The sequence below is a fragment of the Haliotis rubra genome, unplaced genomic scaffold, assembly GCF_003918875.1.
Source record: "Haliotis rubra isolate DU_JTF1 unplaced genomic scaffold, ASM391887v1 Scf153, whole genome shotgun sequence".
NCBI lineage: Eukaryota > Metazoa > Mollusca > Gastropoda > Lepetellida > Haliotidae > Haliotis > Haliotis rubra.
The window spans coordinates 1290354-1314582 of NW_025765481.1; the positions used below are offsets into that span (position 1 = coordinate 1290354).

General features: G+C 40.5%; 1 protein-coding gene across 1 annotated transcript; it reads left to right on the plus strand.

Annotated features, from left to right (window-relative positions):
- Positions 1 to 5610: 5610 nt before the first annotated feature.
- On the plus strand, positions 5611 to 22578 carry LOC124270635 (visual pigment-like receptor peropsin). The gene is given in 7 exon segments (XM_046705675.1): positions 5611 to 5948; positions 12256 to 12267; positions 12270 to 12417; positions 17476 to 17603; positions 18374 to 18470; positions 19905 to 20136; positions 21070 to 22578. Coding segments are annotated over 7 exon segments (924 nt in total). The 5' UTR covers positions 5611 to 5884; the 3' UTR covers positions 21313 to 22578.
- The last annotated feature ends 1651 nt before the right edge of the window (positions 22579 to 24229 follow it).

A 24229-nucleotide genomic window follows, 5' to 3' on the forward strand; every position in this document is an offset into this window, starting at 1 on the left:
AGGAAAAACTTTAAATATCATAAATTAATCATCTGTTTCCCTTAAATATCAATGCAATACTGTTAAGAATCAAAGTTCATCTAGTAGCATTAATATTTTGAAACAACTAACAAAACTATCATTCTGTACATACATTAAGAAAAATAGAGAAAACCCCCAGAAAAGATCTTGAAGAATCAATACAAATTCTTGAAGAAAATATAAGATGCGACTTTAACAATCTAAATGAAAAATATTTAGCAGAATTAGCTACTAAGAAAACACTTTTGGAGCAAATTAATGAGGAAGATGTAAGAACTCAATTTCTAAAAAGAACAAAAATGGTATGAAGAAGGAGAAAAACCGACCAGCTATTTTTGTCACCTGGAATACAGGAATTTTACCAGTAAGCTAATAGGTAGTGTTATGAAAGATAACGGCGATCTGATTACAGATGGTAGTGGTTCTAGATGAACTGAATTTTTTTATAGTAATTTGTATAGAGATATTCACCAACATGAGGAACACAATGATATAGATTTAAGTACTATTAGCATTCCAAAGATACCTAAGAAAGAATTTGAGGATTTGGAAAAGGAATTAGCTTAGAAGAAATTAATAAAGCTGTTTTATCCATGAAAAATGATAAAAGCCCAGGAATTGATGGCTACCCCATTGAATTCTTTAAGTTCTTTTGGAGAGATTTAGGCCCATAGGTTAATAGATTTATAAAAGAAACCTTTACAAATAATGAAAAACTATTACAATGAACAGGGGAATTATTACTTGTTTACCTAAATCAAATAGAGACAGAAAATTCCTAAGAAACTGGCGACCTATTTCATTACTAAATCCCCTTTACAAAATAATAAGCACATGTATAGCAAACTGGATTAAATCAACATTAGATACAACTGTACATGACAATCAAACAGGTATACTTGGGAGATGTATGAGTGAAAATATAAGACTTCTATATGATATTGTCTTTGAACTAACAAAACTATCAGTTTGTATCAACTGAACATTAATGTTTAAACTTTGGCTGTGGAAAGGTTGAACATGAAAATCAAAGTACTGCCATGATTGCATTAAACAATCTCCATGTCTCTGCCATTTGAATTTATAACAATTACGATAATTACCGGAATGTATCCCCGTGCAGCATCAGACCATCAGAGAGAGAGATGTAATGCGTGTCTAATGTATGGTGCGGAGTGTACACACACAAAACTGAATTGATCATTCAAATAAATTTAGTAATGTTTACAAAATCATTTTATAAAACTGACAGTGTCTTAGAAAAACAGGACGATTAGTAGATTTGATACCCAGGAGCAAACGATTCGTTTGAATTGAAGACCGTTTTTTCAATTAGTAGTTGCGCTGATTGTATTTTAGCGCTGTCAATAACTCCGTTGCATCATTGCACAGAATCTCCATTGCATCAGAAAGTTGTACCGCCATCTCCAGAACCTTCCACATGTCACGTGTACAGAACATTCTGGCCAAGGTGAGGAATCACGACCTGTCACGCTGATGTCCATATGATCGGTCAACGAGCGGCACAGAAGTTCGCGTCAGCATTAACCAGCGGGTATATCGTGTAGCAGTTGTGATTAAACCATCTCCGAGGAATCGGATAACGAATATGTCCTTTGTCAGCCTTGAGTACACAGCAGGATTAGACAGAACGTCGACTTGCACGATAGCTAGAGGTTCACCTGTAAGCCATTTATATATAATTATCTCTTTGTATTGTTGTGCATGTGATGCTGCAGGCAATGGAGTGGCACCGGAGTGCTGTTAATGAATAGGCAATTTGCTGGCGTGATAGACCCCTTCTCCCCATTCTCCCGTTAGTCAATCCCTCCCAATGCTCTCTCCATTATGGCGGTCGCTTTGCTGCTTGACATAATCTGTGAGACGGCTCAATATAATCCACTGACAGGATCGATGCTCATGTTTCAGTCACTAGTTTCCTGGTCCAGACACGAACATGTATATGTCGCAGGTTGAACAATTTGTTCACAGTACATTCTCACACAAAAAAACAACAACTTCTTTTGAATACAAAATAATTTGTGAGATCATATAATTTGTTTACACTCTATACGTGGTAACGTTCAAAGTATGAATCTGGTCGTCATAATTGCTACCGAGAGTTTAATGGACTGACTGACTGACTGAGTTTGGGTTTACGCCGCTTTTAGCAATATTCCAGCAATATCACGGCGGTGGACACCAGAATTGGGCTTCACTCATTGTGCCCATGTGGGGATTCGAACCCGGGTCTTCGGCGTGACGAACCAACGCTTTAACCATTAGGCTACCCCACCGCCCTTAATGGAGGGCATGACTGAATGTCCGCAAGAATTGCAGAAAAATAGACTGAGTTTACTGAACAGTAAACTATTGGAATATATGCAAATGCATTTTGCCAAATGCAGTAGTATCTGTACTTCTTTCTCTTTCCTGTTAGTAAGGTTCAGTGCAGTTCTTGAAGAGTAGGTTCCAGCTGCCCATGTTTGTCTAAAATGTGGACAGGATTATAGTGCGTGTCCAGGCACTCATACTCAGAAAATTGTTGATCTCGCTATCAATCACTGGTTTGCTTGGCTCAAACAGAAATATTGACCTTTGCCGGGATATAATTGGAATGTCGCTCACCATGGCGTTAAGATTGTTACTCATGCTATTAATCACTGGTTTGCTTGGCTCAAACAGAAATATTGACCTTTCCCGGGATATAATTGGAATGTCGCTTACTGTGTCGTTAAACATCATTCACTCAATCACAGTGCTTCATTGTAGTCACACCAGGTGAACCGAGCATTACGGATTTTTAAGGACAAACAACTTTTGCGTATTTTCTCCTTCTTTAGCACAAATTGTGATTGGTCCAAGTGACCGAACGAAGATGTAAAGATATACGCAGTTGCCAGGGAAGGCAAACTCTGACCTTCATCTGAAGCCCGGCAGGCGTTGATAGTTGCCCATGGTATCGGAAGCAGGTTTCTCTGCCTGATCATGTGACACTCGTCATTTGTCTTTGAGGGTTTGTCTTCTTCTTCTTGATGGTTTATGCTCTTCGTCTTCTGGAAGGTTTGTCCAGCGAGCCCTACATCCTGTTTTCACAACTGGTTACTCACTTCCATTTACTTTGATGGATCTGATGGTCAGACATGGTGACTGGTGGTCAAACATGAGTTCGTTGAATAGTACACCTACTGCCTGCATGCCTGGTCATAACACCAGTCACTGCATTGCAAGGTTCAAACTGAAGCGGATGCTTCCGGTAGACCAAGATATGATGGCCTTTTCACGAACACCTGGTATCATCACTGTTTCATACAACCACTTTCTGTGACTATTTTGCCTTTCATATCCCGTGGAATCTATTAAGGCCAATAATTGAAGTTTGTATTGTTGGCAATTTGAACTGTTCGTCAATTTAACATAACCCCATCCAACTGCTCCCCTGGATGAGCTGATGAGCATAAAAAAACACAAGTTTGGGGTAACCGTAAAAACTAAATTAGTTTTTCATCTTGTAACCGTGACAAGACGCGTTTCCTTCATTAACTCCAATCAGCGAAAGATTAACAATTAACAATGAAATATTTATTCTGCTCTTATACATTCACTCAAAACACGCCATATTACCATTTCTGACTAACGCTAGAAACAGCTGGGCAGGCCACAATGTCAGCATGACCATAGCAAAGAAAGGGATTGTGCTTCACGATGACTTGGAACATAGAATATAACACTGAACACAAACAGTGGATGTTGCAATCGAGCGTTTTGGTCTTATTATTTTATGTACTACATACCTCCTTTTTATCTTATTTTCATCTATAACACCTGCATGTATTGCGTCTAGAGTAGGATGTGTCCGTCTTCTTTGGAGGTTTATTAATCGCGTACATTAAGTATACTGTGTATTAAGTATATTTGTGTAGTATGTATTAAGTATTATACATCTACATGCACATGTTATGTTTTGTGGTTTTAAAATCTGCATTCGTTTCGTTTGTGCATTTTACACTTGCATGTATGTAGTATTTTTGTGAACCTTACATCTGCTTGTATTTGTTTTGTGAATCATAGGCCATGGTGAAAGCATTATATGATTGCAGTAAGGCATTGTTACTGTATTTTACGCATTTGATGCCTGGGTGTATGTAGCGTGTGTTGTGTATGTTAAGTCTGCACTTATGTAGCGTCTTTCGTGCATATGAGACCTGCATGTTTGTGTGCGGTTTGTGCATGCAATGGCAGAATGTGTGGAGATAAACCTGCCTGTATCGAGTAAGGTTTGCGCATGTAAAATATATGAATATGAATATGGTTTGTGCACGTTGTACATGCATGTATGAAGAAGTAAATGCAGGTAATTATGTATGATTTGTGCATGGTTTTACCCGCATGTATGAATATAGTTTATGCAAGCGTTATACCTGTATGTATGGAGTATGATTTGTGCATGTTGTATCTGTAGGTACGGGGTACGGTTTGTGCATGTTAAATCTGTATGAAGTATGGTTTGTTCATGTTATACCTGCATGTATGGAGTATGGTTAGTGGTATATCACTAAATAACTACTGATGGTTCTTTAGTTATGGGAGCGGAAGGTCGCGGGTTCGATTCCCGGCCACGTCATACCAAAAGACGTTAAAATATGGTACTTGTTGGTCCCTGCCTGGCGCTCGGCATTATTGGGTACAACCAGGACTGGTCGGCTCGGAGTCAGTATACAGGTCACAGCTAAAGACCTACCTTTTTGGCCAATACTACAAGTTCCAGCGATAAACTCTCTGCTAGCGCACAGAGCACGGTGAATTGTTGCGCTTTATAAATACATGTATTAATATTATGTTTTACAGATTTAGATGAAAATGCATCAGAAAGGGTTCGGGTGATCCTGGCACAGTCAGGTGGGTAAGGGTTATCATCAGCTCAGGGCCCTCGCCCCCTCTTCACGCAGCCAAAACAGCGAATGGGACTTCTCCCAGGAAACGCTACCTAGTCGAACCCACCAAGAACTTTCCGGAGAATATGTAGACTCCCCAACACTGTAGCCTTCTGCATTACCCAAAGTTTCAGAGGGGCTGTGCTCCCGGTGAAGAACACGGCACACTCCTGATCTGCGCCAAGAGATCAGGAGGTACCACACTATGGGCACCGAGAACAATGGGGAGTCTGACGACAGAGTACTTGGAATGCAAGCGAGACATTTCAAAGGCGAGGTCCTCATGTTTAGCACGCATTTCCTGAATCTTGCCAATCACGTTGCTGTCAAATATTATTATTATTATTATTACTCTCTAGCGTTTACGTTATATTTTCCAGTAATCTATCCGAAGATGAGATTAACTGTGTAACAGGGTCCGTATTCTGTATAAAAAATAATTGAAGCTGGAAAAGTAAAACTATTCTCCATGCAAATGGTGAAGGTTATGATGTATAGAGAACACCAGATGTAATTCAGATGGTATCGGTTTGTCATGTTGATTAACACCGACCATTATTTCTACACACCTATCGACTCCGCCAGATGTCGTGAACAAGCTGAGGTGTCTCATACAGCTCCCACTTAGGCAGATGATCAACATGGAGTAATTGGAGATTAGACATGACATCGACCAGATATTAATGCCGTTAAACATATTAATACATATGTGGCACTTCCACATTAGCGGAACTACATCTGGACATATCCAGCCCGGCGAATCACGATGGTGAGATGAGAGGAATTAGACAGAACCAACGGTATATAGCGTGACAGTCATCGATAGTCTCGCTGCCAGTTGACCCAGCTTGGAGAGGAAGGTCGCACAGACGACAGAGGGTGAGCAGACGACAGTTGCAAGCAGGCGTGAGCAGACAAGTAGAGCTAAAATGGTGACCGGAGAATTCTCCCGCTTTGAGCACTCAGTGGTCGGGATTCTTTACATGCTCTTTGGTAAGTCTGGTGACCAATGTGTTTCTAATGATAATGCTGTTACGTTTTCATGATGTATGTATGTCATTAAGGCCACATTCCCGTCGTTTGTGTCCCTTGTGCAAATTAAATCGCACATTTATAACTGATTGTATTGATATACACTGATATGACATATGACCCTTTTTACCCAGCTGACAATTTCGAAGTCGAATAATGATATTGTATCATACCTTTATATACTGCACTTTCCTGCCCTTTACGCCCAAATTCGGTTCATTTTGTTGGACGAGTGGAACATTCTGGTTGTCTATATCCGCTCCCTGGGAGTAACCAATGCTGTCTACAGATGGTTCTGAAGGTGTTTACTTCCACCTCAAATGCATCATTTTAACATCCATCAACCTCACTTCATGCAAGAACGCTGCAGCCATACCAAGTGTTTTAACGGGTTCTGTCGGTTAAGAGAATATGGTAATTCTATTTGCGCAACTAAAATTTCCAATGTCAAACGCATGCATATATCACAAACAAGACATACATGGTATTCATCCATTTACCTCTCCACACGTACTATATTGATTTATCCAGGTCAACATGGCGATCTGCTCGTTCATAGCCTAAAAATACAGAAGAGATTTAAAGAAAATTATATCACCCTGCTTTGTTTTGTACTTGGCAGATGTTATGATGATTAACTGTTCTCTGGGAAGGGAATCCAAATTAACATTAACGCATCACTTGAGGGAGTATGGAAGTTTGGCATTATATTCTATTGTATGTCACTCTGACCGTAAAGACAGACCAGTGTATTTAATGTAAATGTCATATATCTATTTACACATAGATTCAGATAGGACCTCCGGTTATTAAAGGTGATCCGTAGCTGTAGACTGAAATATAATGTACACATCAAACAATTGGAATGGACAAAAAATACAAACAATTAAAACGAACAAGGGTCAACAGTGGCCGAAAACACTGCAGACATAGGTTCCAAAACAGCAACAGGACATCCCTTTCTAATTCATCACAATGGGATATCCTTTCTTATTTGTTTCACTTTTACCACTACTAGACATTGGTATTCGTTGTCCGGCAGTTTATAATGTTGTAAGGGTATCCTTCTAAGGTATCCTTGAACCCGTCCACCTATAAATGCACTTAAGAGACTATGCTTACCTTATGCTATTGAGTGAGTGAGCTGTGGCCAGCATTGAACAGTATTCCATGTGTATCCAGTGCTGTCAGTGTGGTGTGGAAGGAATATATATAGTGATGCAGGTCCTAGAAGTTTATCTCTCCGGGAAACCCACACTTGATCTATAGTGCTGACTATTCAAGAAAGGTAGTTAGTATGAATCTAGGATTCGAACTCACAATACTGGTTGCAGTACGCCTAGGAACTAATACTGTACGGCGACCTGCAGTTCCTTTGACAACTGTGCCGCCTGCGTTCCGACACTTCATCAAAACAGCCCCCCTCTGAGATATTCCAGGACGATTGCCTTAAGGCAGCGTAAACCTAAACTCACTCACTCACTGTAACAAAACACGGTAGCGTATCGATTGTAGGTATATTTACACACCCCAGAGAATTATTGATATTTATAGAAGCATCTTTCTCCCGCAGTAACTCAACTGATTGTTCCTTGTCATCCCCCAAAGGGAGGCTGCACTCCACGTGTCAAGCTTAATTTAGGTGTCCTATGTCATGATAATGTTGGACTATTGCTACAAACGGCGTAAAACCAGACTCACTCATTCACTCGAAGGTCCCATTCCAAACTGATTCGCCGTCCGAACTTATGCTGCTGGTGCAATACAGACAGTGTATCTGTGGAAGTATTATAACTATCGACCGTTACACCGATTTACATTGAGATCTGAAAATCAGTACGTCAAGGACGTCTTGCCAGGGCTGTTCGAAAGCCTTAAGGTACCACATTGGTATCAGTGACGCCACCTTCAGATGTTTCACACTGCTTTTTTAATTAACGGGTCATTTAGTCCTTATTGTATTTGTCTACATGTCCGCGGTTTATGATCATATTCAATCTAGTACATAATTACATATAGTCTCAATTGCATACAACATAATACGTCACATATCTATAAATAGAATAAGTCGTGTCCATTTCTTACAAGTAACGAGGAGGAATCTGTCAAGGAGATTGCATTTATTTCCGTACGGTCATTTGGTTTTCTCACGTAGAGCAAATGTGAAATATCACTCGTCTCCAACAGCAATCTTTCCTTGTCAATTAGTTCGTTGCTTTGGCAACACATGTGTCAATTGTTGATAACAAGCATCCCTAACTGTACGGCACAGTTTGTGGTGGTCGCTGGCCGGAGCATCAGTCATTAACAACCTAAAATAACTGAGAATGAGTCATATCAATGTATATGCTCAAATGTTTTTTTTTCACTTCTTCATGCTTAAAATGGCGTATATTGAAACACATGAGCAACACAGGTACTTCTAAAGTCAACACGATGTGGTCACCCAAGACGAAAATCAACCTTGCAAAATTATGTTCATTAGCTCACAACGGTCAGTGTGAAACAAAGACTATGACAGTCGGAAATTTCAAACACATCTGTCAAGGACAAAACAACTCACATTATTTCCGTACCCTCATTTGATTTTCTCACGTTGATCTAGAGTGACATATCACTCGTCGCCACAGCAATCTTTCCTTGTCAATTAGCACGTGTTATTGACGACACATGTGTCAACTGTCGCTAACGTGCATAAATAAGTGTACAACACCGACATCAGTCATGGGCAACCCCCTCCACATTAAATAATTGACAATGACTTGGCTAGAACAAGCTGCTTTTGTATTTTCAATATTAACCTATTTATACACAAATATGATAACAGTAATTGACAAAAGTGTCGTTTGTCATTTATGAACGGGCATTTGATTCTATAATAGCTAGATGGTGTCTTCCGGCTCCGGCTTCCTAAGCGCATGTAGTGATTAAAGTCACAATCCTGTTCCAAGTTCCAGATTACACTAAATGCTTTAACGTAGGCATCTGCTCTTCTTTCGCCTGCAGTTACTTCTTGATTAAAATGACCGCCTCCGTGGTGTAGTGGTTAGAGCGTCCGCCCGGAGAGCGGAAGGTCGCGGGTTCGATCCCCGACCGCGTCATACCCAAAAAACGTTAAAATGTGGTACTTGTTGGTCCCTGCCTGGCGCTCGGCATTAATGGGTACAACAAGGACTGGTCGGCTCGGGGTCAGTATAATGTGTCTGAGTGGGGTATTCATGCTTCACTGCGGCGTGGTATCTCAGTGGGCTAGCACTATAAAAACAGCTTAAGTCTGGGCTAGTACAAGCAGCCGCACATCCACATACACACGCATGCACGTCGTCATATGAGCGAAATATTCTCAAGCACGACGTTAAACCCAATTTCACCTCACCTCTTGGTTTAATCTACCGGTCTGTTCTGCCTCCGTATCTCACATAATAGTCTAACTCATTCTGTTAAAGTTCCGATGTCATAGCTACAAAAAGCTGATCAAATATTCTCATCAGATGCAAATATTCTGAGTTTAATGACCTTCACCTGAATAATCGAGAGCATCCTTCAGCAATCTCATAATCTGCATTTTTTATTTCTCAATAATAATGATTTGTATATCCCCAGCACACATTCTTTCTTATGTGTCACGGGGCGGTGGGGTAGCCTAGTGGTTAAAGCGTTGGCTCGTCACGCCATAGACCCGGGTTCGAATCCCCACATGGGTACAATGTGTGAAGCCCATTTCTGGTGTCCCCCGCCGTGATGTTGCTGGAATATTGCTAAAAGCGGCGTAAAACCAAACTCAGTCAGTCAGTCAGTATACTTAATGTACGCGATTAATAAACCTCCATTGAAGACGGACACATCCTACTCTAGACGCAATACATGCAGGTGTTATAGATAAAAATAAGATAAAAAAGGAGGTATGTAGTACATAAAATAATTAGACCAAAACGCTCGATTGCAACATCCACTGTTTGTGTTCAGTGTTATATTCTATGTTCCAAGTCATCGTGAAGCACAATCCCTTTCTTTGCTAAGGTCATGCTAACATTGTGGCCTGCCCAGCTGTTTTTAGCGTTAGATGGTTCGTTCAGTCTTATGTGTCACCCATAGTTACGCATCTTGCAAGAAGGAAACTAAATCATAACTAACCAGATTTTCACTTTCCAACATGTACCCATCCCCTCCACACACACGCACGCACGCACACACACACACTCACAGGCACATACAACGCACACTGTCAGAAACATAAAACACACTCACATAACAAGCAAGCACACGCTCACATTAACGCACACACACGCAAGCACACACACACACACTATGATGCTAATTATATTGCAGCGTTAAATCCTACTCACTATTGCTTGGTATGTTCCGTGACAGGTTGTGTACTTTCCTTGAAGCAGACTATTGAAATGAGTGTGGTTTTTCACTCTGTGTTGCCATGGGGATAAATGTCAGTGTTCTTCAACGATGATCAGAGGAAATATGGTCGTTTCAGGCAACGTGTTTATGCTGAACATATTCGGACATATGTTCCCGGAAGCTTAGGAACTATGTGAAAGAAATGAAATATATCGTTTACCACCTGGATTTTTAATCATGTTTAACCGCTGAAGATATCATACCCTGATCCCTCCTTATGACAATTTGTGCTGGGTGAGTGAGTGAGTTAGAATTGAACGTCGTATCAGCAATGTTTTAGAATATAGTCACCAACTTGTTGCTGAATCCGCAGCATTAGACACAGTTACTTCACCGGGTTTAAATGTCAGTGTCTGCAGTTCTATGTCTGTTCACTCACGCAACCGCCACATGACATGGCAGAGGAAATGAATAAACAGATTCGTTGCCTATATGCTCAGGTTCGGAGAAGACTGGAGCATTTCCACTTCTTTAAGCTAAACGAAACAAATAACATATGAAGTACAGTTTGAAAACATATGCTGAAGACATACTCATTGACAAATGATTTGCTTTCTGAGCCCAAAAAGGAACGGACCGCCTCCGTGGTGTAGTGGTTAGAGCGTCCGCCCTGAGAGCGGAAGGTCGCGGGTTCGATCCCCGACCGCGTCATACCAAAAGACGTTAAAATATGGTACTTGCTGGTCCCTGGCGCTCGGCATTAATGGGTACAACAAGGACTGGTCGGCTCGGAGTCAGTATAATATGTCTGAGTGGGGTATTCATGCTTCACTGCGGCATGGTATCTCAGTGGGCTAGCACTATAAAAAAACAGCTTACGTCTGGGCTAGTACACGCAGCCGCACATACACATACACACGCATGCACGTCGTCATATGAGCGAAATATTCTCGAGCACGACTTAAAACCCAATTTCACCTCACCTCACCCAAAAAGGAACGGCTATAAGATCATCAGAACCTGTACCATTACTGTGAACCTGTACCATTACTGTGTACCATTACTGTGAAACTGTATCATTACTGTGAACCTGTAACATTATTGTGAACCTGTTACATTATTGCGAAGAATGGTCAAGCTTAAACACAGGGAAAAGAGTATTTTATGGATGTCAACTTCTTATTATGAGGAACACATATCCTTAAGTCTTCCTTCAGGTGAATGAGTAAGGATATACTCCGAAACGTTGTGTTCCTCACAATGAAGAAGTTGACATCTATAAAAAAACCTCTCTTCTTTAAGCTTAATGATTTTGTTACGTTTTATAGTTGATGATTTTTATTTTGGGATGTTATTACCTAGTTGTGAAAAGGATAATGGTGCAAGATTCGCTGTTTATGCAATATGAGGGCAGCTGTTGGAGAGGTGACGCCCTCGGGCTAGATGTATGGTTGATTTGAGCTGTAGAACTGGTGTGAATCTCATTAGGCTTGTGACCTTGTTCCAGATGACACTAGACAGAGATTGTAATCTGGATGCAAAAATACTTACGTCAAACAGGAAGCTGGTTAGCATGCTGAACTGGGAATGTAAACTGACCGTTCACCTTTGGAAGGGTTTATTGACTTGTGCACTTTGAAGATGCTTTAAATAGAAATATCAATATCATTATTGCTAATAACAGGTTAATACCAAACGTGTAATTAATAAATACAGGTTAAATGGCTTCTATATCAGATAGTCGATCTATATCGTCGGTGAATATATTTGATTAGTAAAACGTTCATTCTGTCGGTGATTGTCAGGTTGTCTGCTACCACGGGATCCACCGAACTGTATTAAAGGCAATAGACGTACACAATAACAATACAACATCTGTGCGGTCACTTCTAAACCAGTTATCTTTCATTGACAGGTATTGTCGGGGTGATCTCAACTTGATGGTCATTTTGACGTTCCTCAGAGAGAAGGCGTTGCTGAAATCGTCGCGAGCATGGTTACACATCAGTCTTGCTCTTTCTAACATCGGCGTCGTTGGGCCCTCTCCTTTTCCGGCATCGTCAGCGTTCAGTGGCAAGTAAGTCATACTAATATATCTGAGGCTGACATTAGGAACTTGCAGTGGCATGTAAGTCATACCAATATATCTGTGGCTGACATTAGGAACTTGCAGTGGCATGTAAGTCATACCAATATATCTGTGGCTGACATTAGGAACTTACAGTGGCAAGTAAGTCATACCAATATAGTCATACCATGTAAGTCATACGAATATATCTGTGGCTGACATTAGGAACTTACAGTGGCAAGTAAGTCATACTAATATATCTGAGGCTGACATTAGGAACTTGCAGTGGCATGTAAGTCATACCAATATATCTGTGGTTGACATTAGGAACTTGCAGTGGCAAGTAAGTCATACCAGCATGTCTTTGATTTTTATTAGTAACTTACAATGGCAATTATGTCGTACCAACATGTCCGAGGTTGACATTAGCAGCTTACAGTGGCAAGTAGGTTATACCATGTCTGTGGTTGACATTAGCAGCCTACAGTGGCAAGTAGGTTATACCATGTCTGTGGTTGACATTAGCAGCTTACAGTGGCAAGCCACAGTGGCAAGTAGGTTATACCATGTCTGTGGTTGACATTAGCAGCTTACAGTGGCAAGTAGGTTATACCATGTCTGTGGTTGACATTAGCAGCCTACAGTGGCAAGTAGGTTATACCATGTCTGTGGTTGACATTAGCAGCTTACAGTGGCAAGTAGGTTATACCATGTCTGTGGTTGACATTAGCAGGCTTTACAGTGGCAAGTAGGTTATACCATGTCTGTGGTTGACATTAGCAGGCTACAGTGGCAAGTAGGTTATACCATGTCTGTGGTTGACATTAGCAGCCTACAGTGGCAAGTAGGTTATACCATGTCTGTGGTTGACATTAGCAGCTTACAGTGGCAAGTAGGTTATACCATGTCTGTGGTTGACATTAGCAGCCTACAGTGGCAAGTAGGTTATACCATGTCTGTGGTTGACATTAGCAGCTTACAGTGGCAAGTAGGTTATACCATGTCTGTGGTTGACATTAGCAGCTTACAGTGGCAATTATGTCGTACCAACATGTCCGTGGTTGACAATGGCATCTTACAGTGGCAAGTATAAATGTATGTAATACCAACTTGCCTGTGCTTTGCATTAACAACTTACAGTGGCAAGTAAGTCATGTCATACCCATAAGTCTGTGGCTGACATATTAGCAGCTTTTAGTGGTAAGTGCGTAACACCAACATGTATGTGGTTTACATTAGCAACTTACAGTGGCAAATAAATCATGCCAATATATCTGTGGCTTACATTAGCAACTTGAAGTAAATCATACCTACATGTATGTGTTTACATTAGCAAATTTCAGTTAACGATTGTTTGTTAAATTAAAATGGAATATATCAGCTACCAGACTGATTTGTTTCATGCTTGATGTTAAAGCGGGGTAATATACTGATGTGCCACCAAGTTGCCGTTTGAAATATTCGTTTGCTTAGGTGTGTGACTGGGTTAAAAAAATACATCTTCGGTGGAAAAATGCAACAACATCGCTACATGAGACAATATTGAAATGTCTGTTTGGACAGATACTTGTTTATTTGTATAGAGGAAATAATATTTGTGAAAAACTGTATAACATATAAGATATACACATTTAAGTATATTAGGGTAAATGTATATGTTCCACAAATATAAGTGTGGTCTTTATCGTGCCTTATGTTTCAGGTTTCATTTTATTCTGTGGTTTTTTGCAACGAGATAAATTTTATTTTACATTACATTTGAATGTTATAGCAGCATGCTTTAGCATTTGAAACAAGAGTATATTTGCAATACTGGTAGGTGAAACCTTTGGAAAACACGGCTGAGTATTGATTTTATGTCTGTCTAGCCAAGCACTATCTCCTTACTTAATGTTCATAATCATATACAGTTGAGTTTAGGTGGCTGTGCAGCGTTGAGCCCGGTATGCCGGAAACCTTATGGTTGCGGGTTAGATTTTGTCAGCACTGTAATCTTACTTGTGATAAAAGGCCTTCATCATTACGGGCTTCCCTGCAACATTAAGCTGACCCACTGTGATATATGTAATTGGAATACTGTTGAAAGCGACATTAAACCAAATTCCGTCGCTTACTCCAATCGATAATTGTGTAAAGTATGTATTCATAATAATGTTATGTCAACTTAAAGGAGTTTTATCACTAAACACATAGCTTAATATGTCCATTTTATGATGGTCTTAGACGCTCTGTCATTCCTGCATATTACTAAAGCATACATTTCCTTCACGAATAAAATTTAAACATTTGTTTGCATATAAAAATACCCATGTATTATCACTGCTTGCAATGTATTCTTCAGTCTACAGTCACATGTATAATATATATTTCAGGTATAGTATGATGTACGCTGTATCTTTTATCTGGGCCAGTGGCACCCCATAATGGCAATAAACTCATTAAACTAAGCTCATAATTTGTTTCAATCTCAAAACGAAACGATTAAGGTAGTATGTCGTATATGTACTAGTGAGTCAGCACAGTGTAACATCACTTTCTCTGTCACGACGTGTCAAGTGTTAATGTTATGTCCAAAGGGTTGGTGGTGATTTAACACTGAATGTGTACTTAACGAAGCATGTCTCTTTTGGGCAATAAACCTTCTTTGGGTGGCATTTTAAAAGTTGGAATCAGATAGAACAAGTATATATGGATGACAACTTCTTTTATTCTAGAGCACGACGTTTCGATACAGGTTCTTGTATCGTTTTCAAGTAAGAATTATATATATGCTTGTTCTATCTAGGGCACTAAACCGTTCTGCTATTTTGGCAAGATCAAATTTGCTTCACAAACAAATTTCATGTTGTCTGCTGTGTGTTGATTTGACAATATATGCACTTTTAATGTGATGCAAACCTAGATATTAATGGAGCTAGGGGTCCACTTAGGTATTTGCACAAAAGGGTCGGAGGGCAGATGAATGTTTCCTGTGAGGAAACAACGCATGCTCATAAGATTGTGGGTTTCACGAACTGATCTTTTCTGGCTCATGAAATATTCGTTATCATGTGCAGAAATGGAGACATGGACAAGCTTGTATAGGATTCGAACATATAAGGTATCTACCAATGTAAGACTGATTTTTCTCCAAATTAATGTCAATAATAACTAACTTGACACTCTCTGGGTGGATTTGTGTAATGTCCCAGCTATCAAATCCCGCTTTAAATATGTTTCAGACATGCGTAAATACATTTAAAACAAAACCTCAGAACTGAAAAAAGATACCTTATGGTTTACAAGATCATAGGCTTTTAGGATCAATACGAAAGACTGACGCTTTAGAAATAACAGATTCTGCGCTGTCAGACAAAGTATAAAATATGGCTGACACATATAAAAGATGCTTGATTGGGTAAACTTGATGTGGTGGTAAATGTCTAGACAGTCAGCACGCATGCTGCTGACGATTAATGTTCGTATGTTAATGCTCCCTGATGCATGCATGTTCAAGTATGTTTTCATCAATATCATCTTAGTGTAGATCATAGCTAAAAGCATTTTGTTGGAGTGTTGATTATCATCTTGAAGCCTTTCAGAGCAAACTGAGCATGGTTAAAGGTGCAATCGTATTGACGATGACGATGATGCGGACGACGTGATAATACCCACACATTGCATGAAATGTTTGGCTTGCATTCCAAGAACCAAGTTATTTCCCATTGAGACCTTTGCGTTAGGTTTCGTACTTCTAATCCTGATATTGAGGAATCACCCGTGTTAGCTTCCAGGAATCCAGCCCTTCTCTAGGTTGCATGAAGATAGGCCTGAACAGCCTGACTGTCTCCCGAACTCTCAGTGATTCATTTATCTTAATTTATAAACCGTAATGATAAAAGAGACATTACCCTTCCATAGTTAGAAGAAATATTTCCCAAAACTTTAGTTGACTGCATGATGCCGACTGCAACATGATCATGTGTTAAAGGATCCCTTTGCAACAGAACTGACTCTATGTGGGCGCAAAACGTGAGCGTATCCTGTGATACCCGTGACAAACACATGCAAGGGATCACCCGAACCCTCCTTGCAGTTTGTACTTATTTTAGTCTGTAAATAAACATTAAGAAAATAATAACAGGTATGTTCATAGCGTTACATTTTGTCCTGAGTGTGGTGCCAGAATGTAAGCTGCCAAGGCAATAAACAACCTGCGGCGTATAATTCTACTCATTCACTCACATAACTCCTGATCTGGAAAGGTCAGAGTGTTAATGTGCGCCTGTGTATCTCGTGCTCGGCATTAGGAGGCATCACGCCGAATTACTCATCTCGTGCTTAGTAAGAATATTACTGATTGATCGACCTGCAAGATGTGGCACGTTCCCGGAACATGTGAATTGTGCTCTTGGTGCTGCTTACATCTGTGTACTAGACAAGCCACTTTGGTGTATGAATGTAGATTGTGAGTTTGTAGATGTTTTCATGGGATCATTATTGCTACAATCAAAACAAAGATTTTGCTCCAGAATTACTATACTCTGTCCAATGACTAGGCCCCAAAGGTCTTTTGGTGGTATTTAGAAGTGATACACATAAATAAAAGAGTTTTATTGTCAACTTCTTTATTATGAGGAACACAACGTTTCGGAGTATATACTTACTCCATCGTTCACCTGACGTTGTGTTCCTCATAATAAAGAACTTGACATCCATGGAACTCTTTTCCTAAAGTATTCCGTCGCTCAAGTATCATGACACATGGTCAGTGTCAGACCCATCCTTAAAGCAAGTACCCGTGGTTACAATTGGTCTTCAGCAATCCATGCTTGTCGTAGGAAGCGACCAACGGGATCGGGTGGTCAGGCTCGCTGACTTGGTTGACACATGTAGAGATGGTATCCCAGTTGCGGGGGTCGATGCTCATGCTGTTGATAACTGGATTGTTTGGTCCAGACTCGATTATTTACAGACCGCCGCAATATACTGGGATATTGCTGAGTGCCGCGGTAAACAAGACCCAATCCAAACCGTAAAACAAATTGTGAAACATTTAAATCACCTCGCACTCTTCTCTCCCCGCAGATGGCTGTACGGAGAGACTGGATGTCAGCTCTATGCCTTCGAGGGGATGATGATGGGTATCGCTGCCATTGGCAACGTCATCGCTCTGTGCGTGGAACGCTACCTCGTCTCCACACGAAAAGAAGCCAGTGAGTTGACATTATTGATTGGAATGTAAACAAAACCTCTCGTCCTTGAACATGTATTGAATTTCGTTCGCCCACGTAAGTTATCTGAAGGACTTGCGCGCCAACACTGAAAACAATGAGGTGCAAATTAGATATTTCAGTCGTAATGAAACACCTCTGTGTGATGATGGCTTCATTGCAGCTGTATCAGCTTACTGTGGATTTTATATCCAACTACGACTATGGCGAGTGGAGAAGGTAAACACTTGCTTGCCATTTGAATCCGAAAAGTCAGCGGTTGAAATAGTTTCAGCGACTCTTAATAGAATTCTTGAAGGAAAGTTAAGCCTACTCTTGTGCGGGAAATCATTAGTATTGTAATCTAAAATATAATCTCACTCATTCTGGTAACCCACATTTTTTTAGTGGTAAGGTGTGACTCTTATATGTGGCAGCATCCGCTGATTGTAGTGTCAGAACCTATTATGAAACATGGAAGGTGAGCTTCATGGCGGTAGTCATGGGTATCACCCAATTAGGTAATGCATCACTTACGGTTTCTGGTGTGTGTGTGTGTGTGTGTGTGTGTGTGTGTGTGTGTGTGTGTGTGTGTGTGTGTGTGTGTGTGTGTGTGTGTGTGTGTGTGTTAAACGCCAAACTCAGCAGTACTACAGCTGTATGAAGGCTTTCTGTTCTTTTCAGAACCAATTTAGTAACCAGTTTCGACATGGGATGAATTGTACCATTTAACTCGGAAACACCGAAAGCTTTGAACATGTCTTATATTCCAGTGGAGACCAGTCCTGGTGGGTTCTACTGGCTGTCGACAGCTGCTGTGTGGCTCAACGCTTTCTTCTGGGCCATCATGCCAGTCCTTGGCTGGAGCAAGTATGTTACAGTTACAATTGAACCCCCTTAATCAGAACCCCGCTAATGAAAACGCCTGCATTACAAATTTATTACCACAAGGGATAGAACTCCATACTCTATTTTTCGATTTTGCTGGCAATGTATTAATAGTGTCAATTTAATGTCAGGGTTATTTGGGTTTCTGACTGGATCAATGGGGGTTCAGTGCACTGCATTCTTACACTATGCCTTAATGATCAATTAACATTAATGTTAATTGATAACTTAAACAGAATAAGCACACATGCTCATACCACAGTGATGAGGGCAGCAATGCCTTTTAGGCGTTCTCTAATCAGACCGTAGACACGGGTTCTAATCTCTACATTCTTACAATGTGAGTTATGCCCCTTTGAGGCGATCTCTTGCTTTGTTGGAATCTTGAGCTGCGCATAACAGTCGTCATTAAATCGAAGCATTCTCAGAGTTTATGGCTGGGTTTTATAACGGAGACTTTTATAACGAATGTTAATGCTAAGGACGGGGGAAGATTTACATCCTGTAAAAGTAGAACACATAAATCCTACGAATGACTTACGGAATCTCAGTTTGGTCACTGTATGAGCCATGTAACTTAGGATTTTATCTGCATTCACGACTTTGACAGTCGTTCAATGATATTCAGATTGAATATTTAAAGTCGATTTTATTCTACTTGTAAATAGGGCCAAAGGCTAATATTTTGCCAATAGTATATACTTTTTCAAATTACCTGTGCCATACGATTGCTGTCTGTGCTTGATAACTGAGATTCGAGCTTAGAGAGCTGAGTCCGAATCAACATATGACCCTACCCCTTCACGTTTGAATTTACATATAGAAAGATGTATAAGACCTAACGTCCTATTCTCTTCTGTCTTTAATGGACCAGGTGAATATTTACTTTCATATGCAGCTTAACTGATTCTCAATGAAGACCACGTTGAAGCATTCGTAAAATCTTATAACCCCATCCAGTTCTATGCTGTATTGTATTTCTCCCGTAGATTAAAGTAACTGTTTTGTCCTTGTGTTGGATATAATTATTGGCGTGATTAAAATAAACTTGAATAATGAATAAAAAATAGTATTAAAACATAGTGAAAATGGTGTTCAAATCTGCTTTGAACCGAAGTAATTCCTTCATAAACGTATTGCCTGATCTTGACTCGATTAGGGCGGTGGGTTAGCCTAGTTGTTAAAGCGTTCGCTCGTCACGCCGTCACCCGGGTTCGATTATCCACATGGGTACAATGTGTGAATCCCATTTCTGGTGTCCCCCGCCGTGATATTGCTGGAATATTGCTAAAAGCGGCTTTAAACCATACTCACTCACTCACTCACTTGACTCGATTATTTACAGATCGTCGTTATGTAGGTAGAACACAACAAACAAACAAACAGACATTTTGCATATGAACATATTGATTGCAGGTACGTCCACGAGCCAACTGGATCATCCTGCGCCATCAACTGGAGGGATGCTGACGAGGGCTATCCATCCTACATGATAATGCTGTGCATATTCAGTTTCGGGCTGCCCCTGTTCATGGCCCTTTCAAGTCTGTGGGCCTCCGCGGATAGTGGCACGACTATTCAGGTCTCTACTGCATCGTCCAGCCATGTTGACGCGTTCACTGGATTCAGGGAGGACCAGTTGAAATGGGTAAGTGGTTACGTGGTGGGCATTATAGTGTATTGTCTAATATCGCTAACTGTGTTATGACACAGGATGGAAGAAAAATGATCATACGTTGTCTACGACTCTAATGCCTACAGGGAAGAATTACTCTTCCATACTGATCTGGGTCCCAATCCACAAAGGGTTCGTAACGTTACGACCTATCGTAACTCTATACTATATCATTGGCTTACGAATGCTTCGTGGATAGGGTCCCTGATGTGTTTCATTAAAGGTTTTAGTAGAAAATATACATCCAAGCTAATACTCTCATATAGTGAACGGTTGTATTTGAATCACGTGGATTACATTTCGGTATAAGTGTTCATTATGTAATGACGTTACATAGACACGAATGCTACAACCAAAACTGACTCAAACCTTGTATTCATTGGTATTTCTACTCATTTATGATGTGGAGCGAGTCCCTTTGCTTCGGAGACATTTTTAATAAATCAATATAGATCAATAAAGTTCAGCTGACCTGGATATTTTATCTGTGTGCAAGGATAAGAGTAATTTTTCAATCATAACGCGGCAGGGGCGGATACAGCTTTTTAGAACAGTTCGTTCTACCCGTTTTCACGAGAATTTCAATGGTCATTTAATAAACGTTCCGGGCAAAGGGGGTTGGGTGGGGGTGCGCCCCCTTGAAAAACACTCCCCCACCCTACCCCCACACTCCCTGGATGCGCCTGTGCACGGCATAAAGTTCTGCAGCGGCGGGGAGAAGTGACATAGGAAAACGTTTTTATTTCACGTATGAAAACACAGGGCGGGCGAGATTCGGGAAACTAAGACAAAGAATACCGACAGCCTGACGGGTGATGCTTTGTTTGTGACGGAGCAGTTGCGTAACATTTACGTGTGTGATTGAATATAGGTAGCCTTTGCAAACAATTATTGTTTTGGTTCCAGCTGTGCTACTCCCACCTGCTCTTCACCGTCATTGGCTGGGGACCATTTGCCTTCCTGTGTCTGTGGGCGTTGTTCAGCGCCCCAGTCCAAGTCTCCATGATCGCTGCCTGCATCCCTCCCCTCGCCTGCAAGTCCATGGTACTCATGTACCCCTTCTCCTACATCGTGGTCAACGAACGTTTCCGGAACTCCTTCTTCAGCATCTTCTCCCTCACCGGCTCCACTGCTCCGAAGAAGGACTAGCCTGTGGTATATCAACAACTTGCCCATGGAACGACCAAAGATAACTCTAAGACCCTTTTCGCGAACACCTGGTGTTATTTCTGATTTTCTATGATCAGCTCATGTAATTTTCATCACTGTTTTGCCTTATACGCCAAATGGAAACTGTTTTGGTAGACAATCGAGACTGGTTGCCCTCTGGGGTGGACAGGTTTGGACTTGAAGATCTTGAGAAAAAGCATAAAGAGAGGGGCGTGTGTATTGTCAGCAGCCTATCCCGAAATATGGCATTCCTCGCGGAGCTATTCTAACTTCCGCTAAAGGTTACCGATCGAGATTATTTATTTGGTTGAGGCAGGGTGAGTGGGCATTTGTTTCCATGGAGATCGAATGTAGGGAAACTTGCTATGTGATCAGAAGCTGGGCTTTGGACTGCGCTTTACAAGCAGACCAAGCTGCATCCACATATTAGGACGTATAGTTTATTACCACGAAACTGCGAATGGTACAATACTGCACTGTTTAAATATCATACAGTTCATATATGTATCATTACATCGATGTGTCAAAGAAGAATTTCAAAGGTGCTTCGTTTACCATCTGAGAAGAGATCGTATTTACTCACACCTTCTCATCCGATTAAATCGGTCAATGTCTGGTTCAAAACATCCTGTTGAGATCTGTTTTGGGGGAGTAGAGGTTATATATAGAGATATCTCTGGTCGAACTCACTGATGGAAATAACGGTACTTATTCCTATGTTTCTCTGTGAAAGGTATACCCTTACGTTTAACGTTAAGGCTTTGTATGTTTTAATGTACTAGCGGTGTTTTCACGGTGTCTTGTTAATGGATGTGTTTGTTAACTATGTGTATCAATGATCCAGTGGGAAAAGCAACACTGGGATACGTTTGCCAGTTTCTCTCAGGTTGTCTTTCAAAGTAAACTTACGCATTTAGTGAACGCATTTGTGTATAGCGCTGATTCATCTCCCTGCGCAATTCAGCCGCTTGATATAGCTGGAATATAGTGGCTGCACCATTCTCTCACTCTGCGCATTTGTAGCCGTAATACTAAATAAAAGTAGCATTGCTTGTATTTTATTGACGAAGAAGGGGTGTATTTCCTATGTACCTGATGTGTTATGGATGTTTGACGATTGACCGGTTCTGTATTAAATCTTAAGCTGTGTTTCTGTTGTGTAGTTATGTGTTTATGGTGTGTGATGGATGTGAGAGTGTTGTCGTGGCTTTTGTTGACAGTTCTGCAATAAAAATATGAGAATAAGACGTATTTGTTGTGTATAGGCACTTTGATGAATTTGTTTATGAATCGTTGTGCCATGCGGAAAAAGAACCAGGCAACAAAAAATAATTATGGAGGCCGTGATTATATATGCTTAACCACGGTGGTAGTAGCTATTTTCTTTTGCCACAGTGCCAACAATTCATTAACACACACATATCCCAATTGCAGTTTATGTGATGGGTACTGGGTTGTAATAAAGTCATTATACAATAAGATAACGGTTCATTGAAGCTATGTATATACATGTAATTGTAACATATATTTTCCTATCCGCTGAGACATCTACAACTTAAGTAAAAAAACCAGCATTGGTGTTCACGCGAACTAGTGAAACTAGAAAGCCAATGTGGATCCTTCAAATAGTGACTGACAGGACGTATGTCAACAGGAACGACGTTTTATGGATAGACAACGTCTTTATTGCAGTGGACACGACGTTTCGGTGCAGATGGTAACACTTGCTTGATAACAGTTGCAATAAAGAAGTTGTCTATCCATGAACAATCGTTTCTATTCATCATATCAGCATCTAAATGCCACTCTAAGAAGGACTCATGTCAGCCGAGAAGAGATCTGTCCTGTGATGTTCAGTAAATGCCAATGTATTCGTGCACACACAAAATATTAGCATTTTCATACAGTTTTACTTTAAACAATTAAACTATTAACCATGAAACAGCAACTGTGAATTCAGAATTTGAATCTTTGCAAACAACAAATACTTTCTTCTTTTATGAAACAAACTGCAACCGTTCAACAAAGAAGAAATAACATTTTAAGTGTTTAATGATAATTAATATTGTACACCATTATAACGTCTAACATATTGTTCCACAGCAGTCAGGAGGGGGGGTGGGGGTGATCCTAGAATATAAGGGCGGTCTGTAGATGTTCAAGTGGAGGCTAGTCAAACAAAGGGTTATTAGTATGATGGAATTCCCATCCTTCTGTGTACGATGACATGCATCTAGCCATATTCATAGCACTGACCACCCAGTCGGCATTGCAGTTCACTGTCGACAAACATGAGGGGACATATTCGCAACCCGAATCTGTATTCTGGGACCATTCTATTTCAAACCTGATTGGTAAGGTGGCAGTTCTACTGAAGTTCATTAAGAACTTTTTGCGTGTATGGAAATTCAATCACTCTCCTACCCAGAGTTCCATGCGGCCAGCCAGCATAGTACCTCTGCCACAGGCCAGAGAGATGTGACGATTCGTCACATCTTGCACAGTCCATTCAATATGATGTACAGATTTCTAAACTCTTTATTTTTGATGAGTCCACATATCAAATTAAACATAATTGTTAGTGTTGTTTAGTTTCACTGAGAAAATATCCTAAAACATGTAACACTATTTCGATTTGCGTAGCGACCCTTTGTTTACATGGGTTGTACGGCTCCACGTGCTGTCATCGAAGCCAACAGAGAGCAAACGATATGTGTTGTCATAAACCTTACTGTCGCACTTGTAGAAGATTATTTATGCATCAGTGTAAAACATTATGAAGACCGCGTAGAATTGGTTGCGTTGGGCCAGTATCTTCTTACTTACGAATATGTGCGTTTGTTTACAAACAAGAGAAACATCCGGTCTCGTGATATGCAAATTAGCCTGTGGCAGT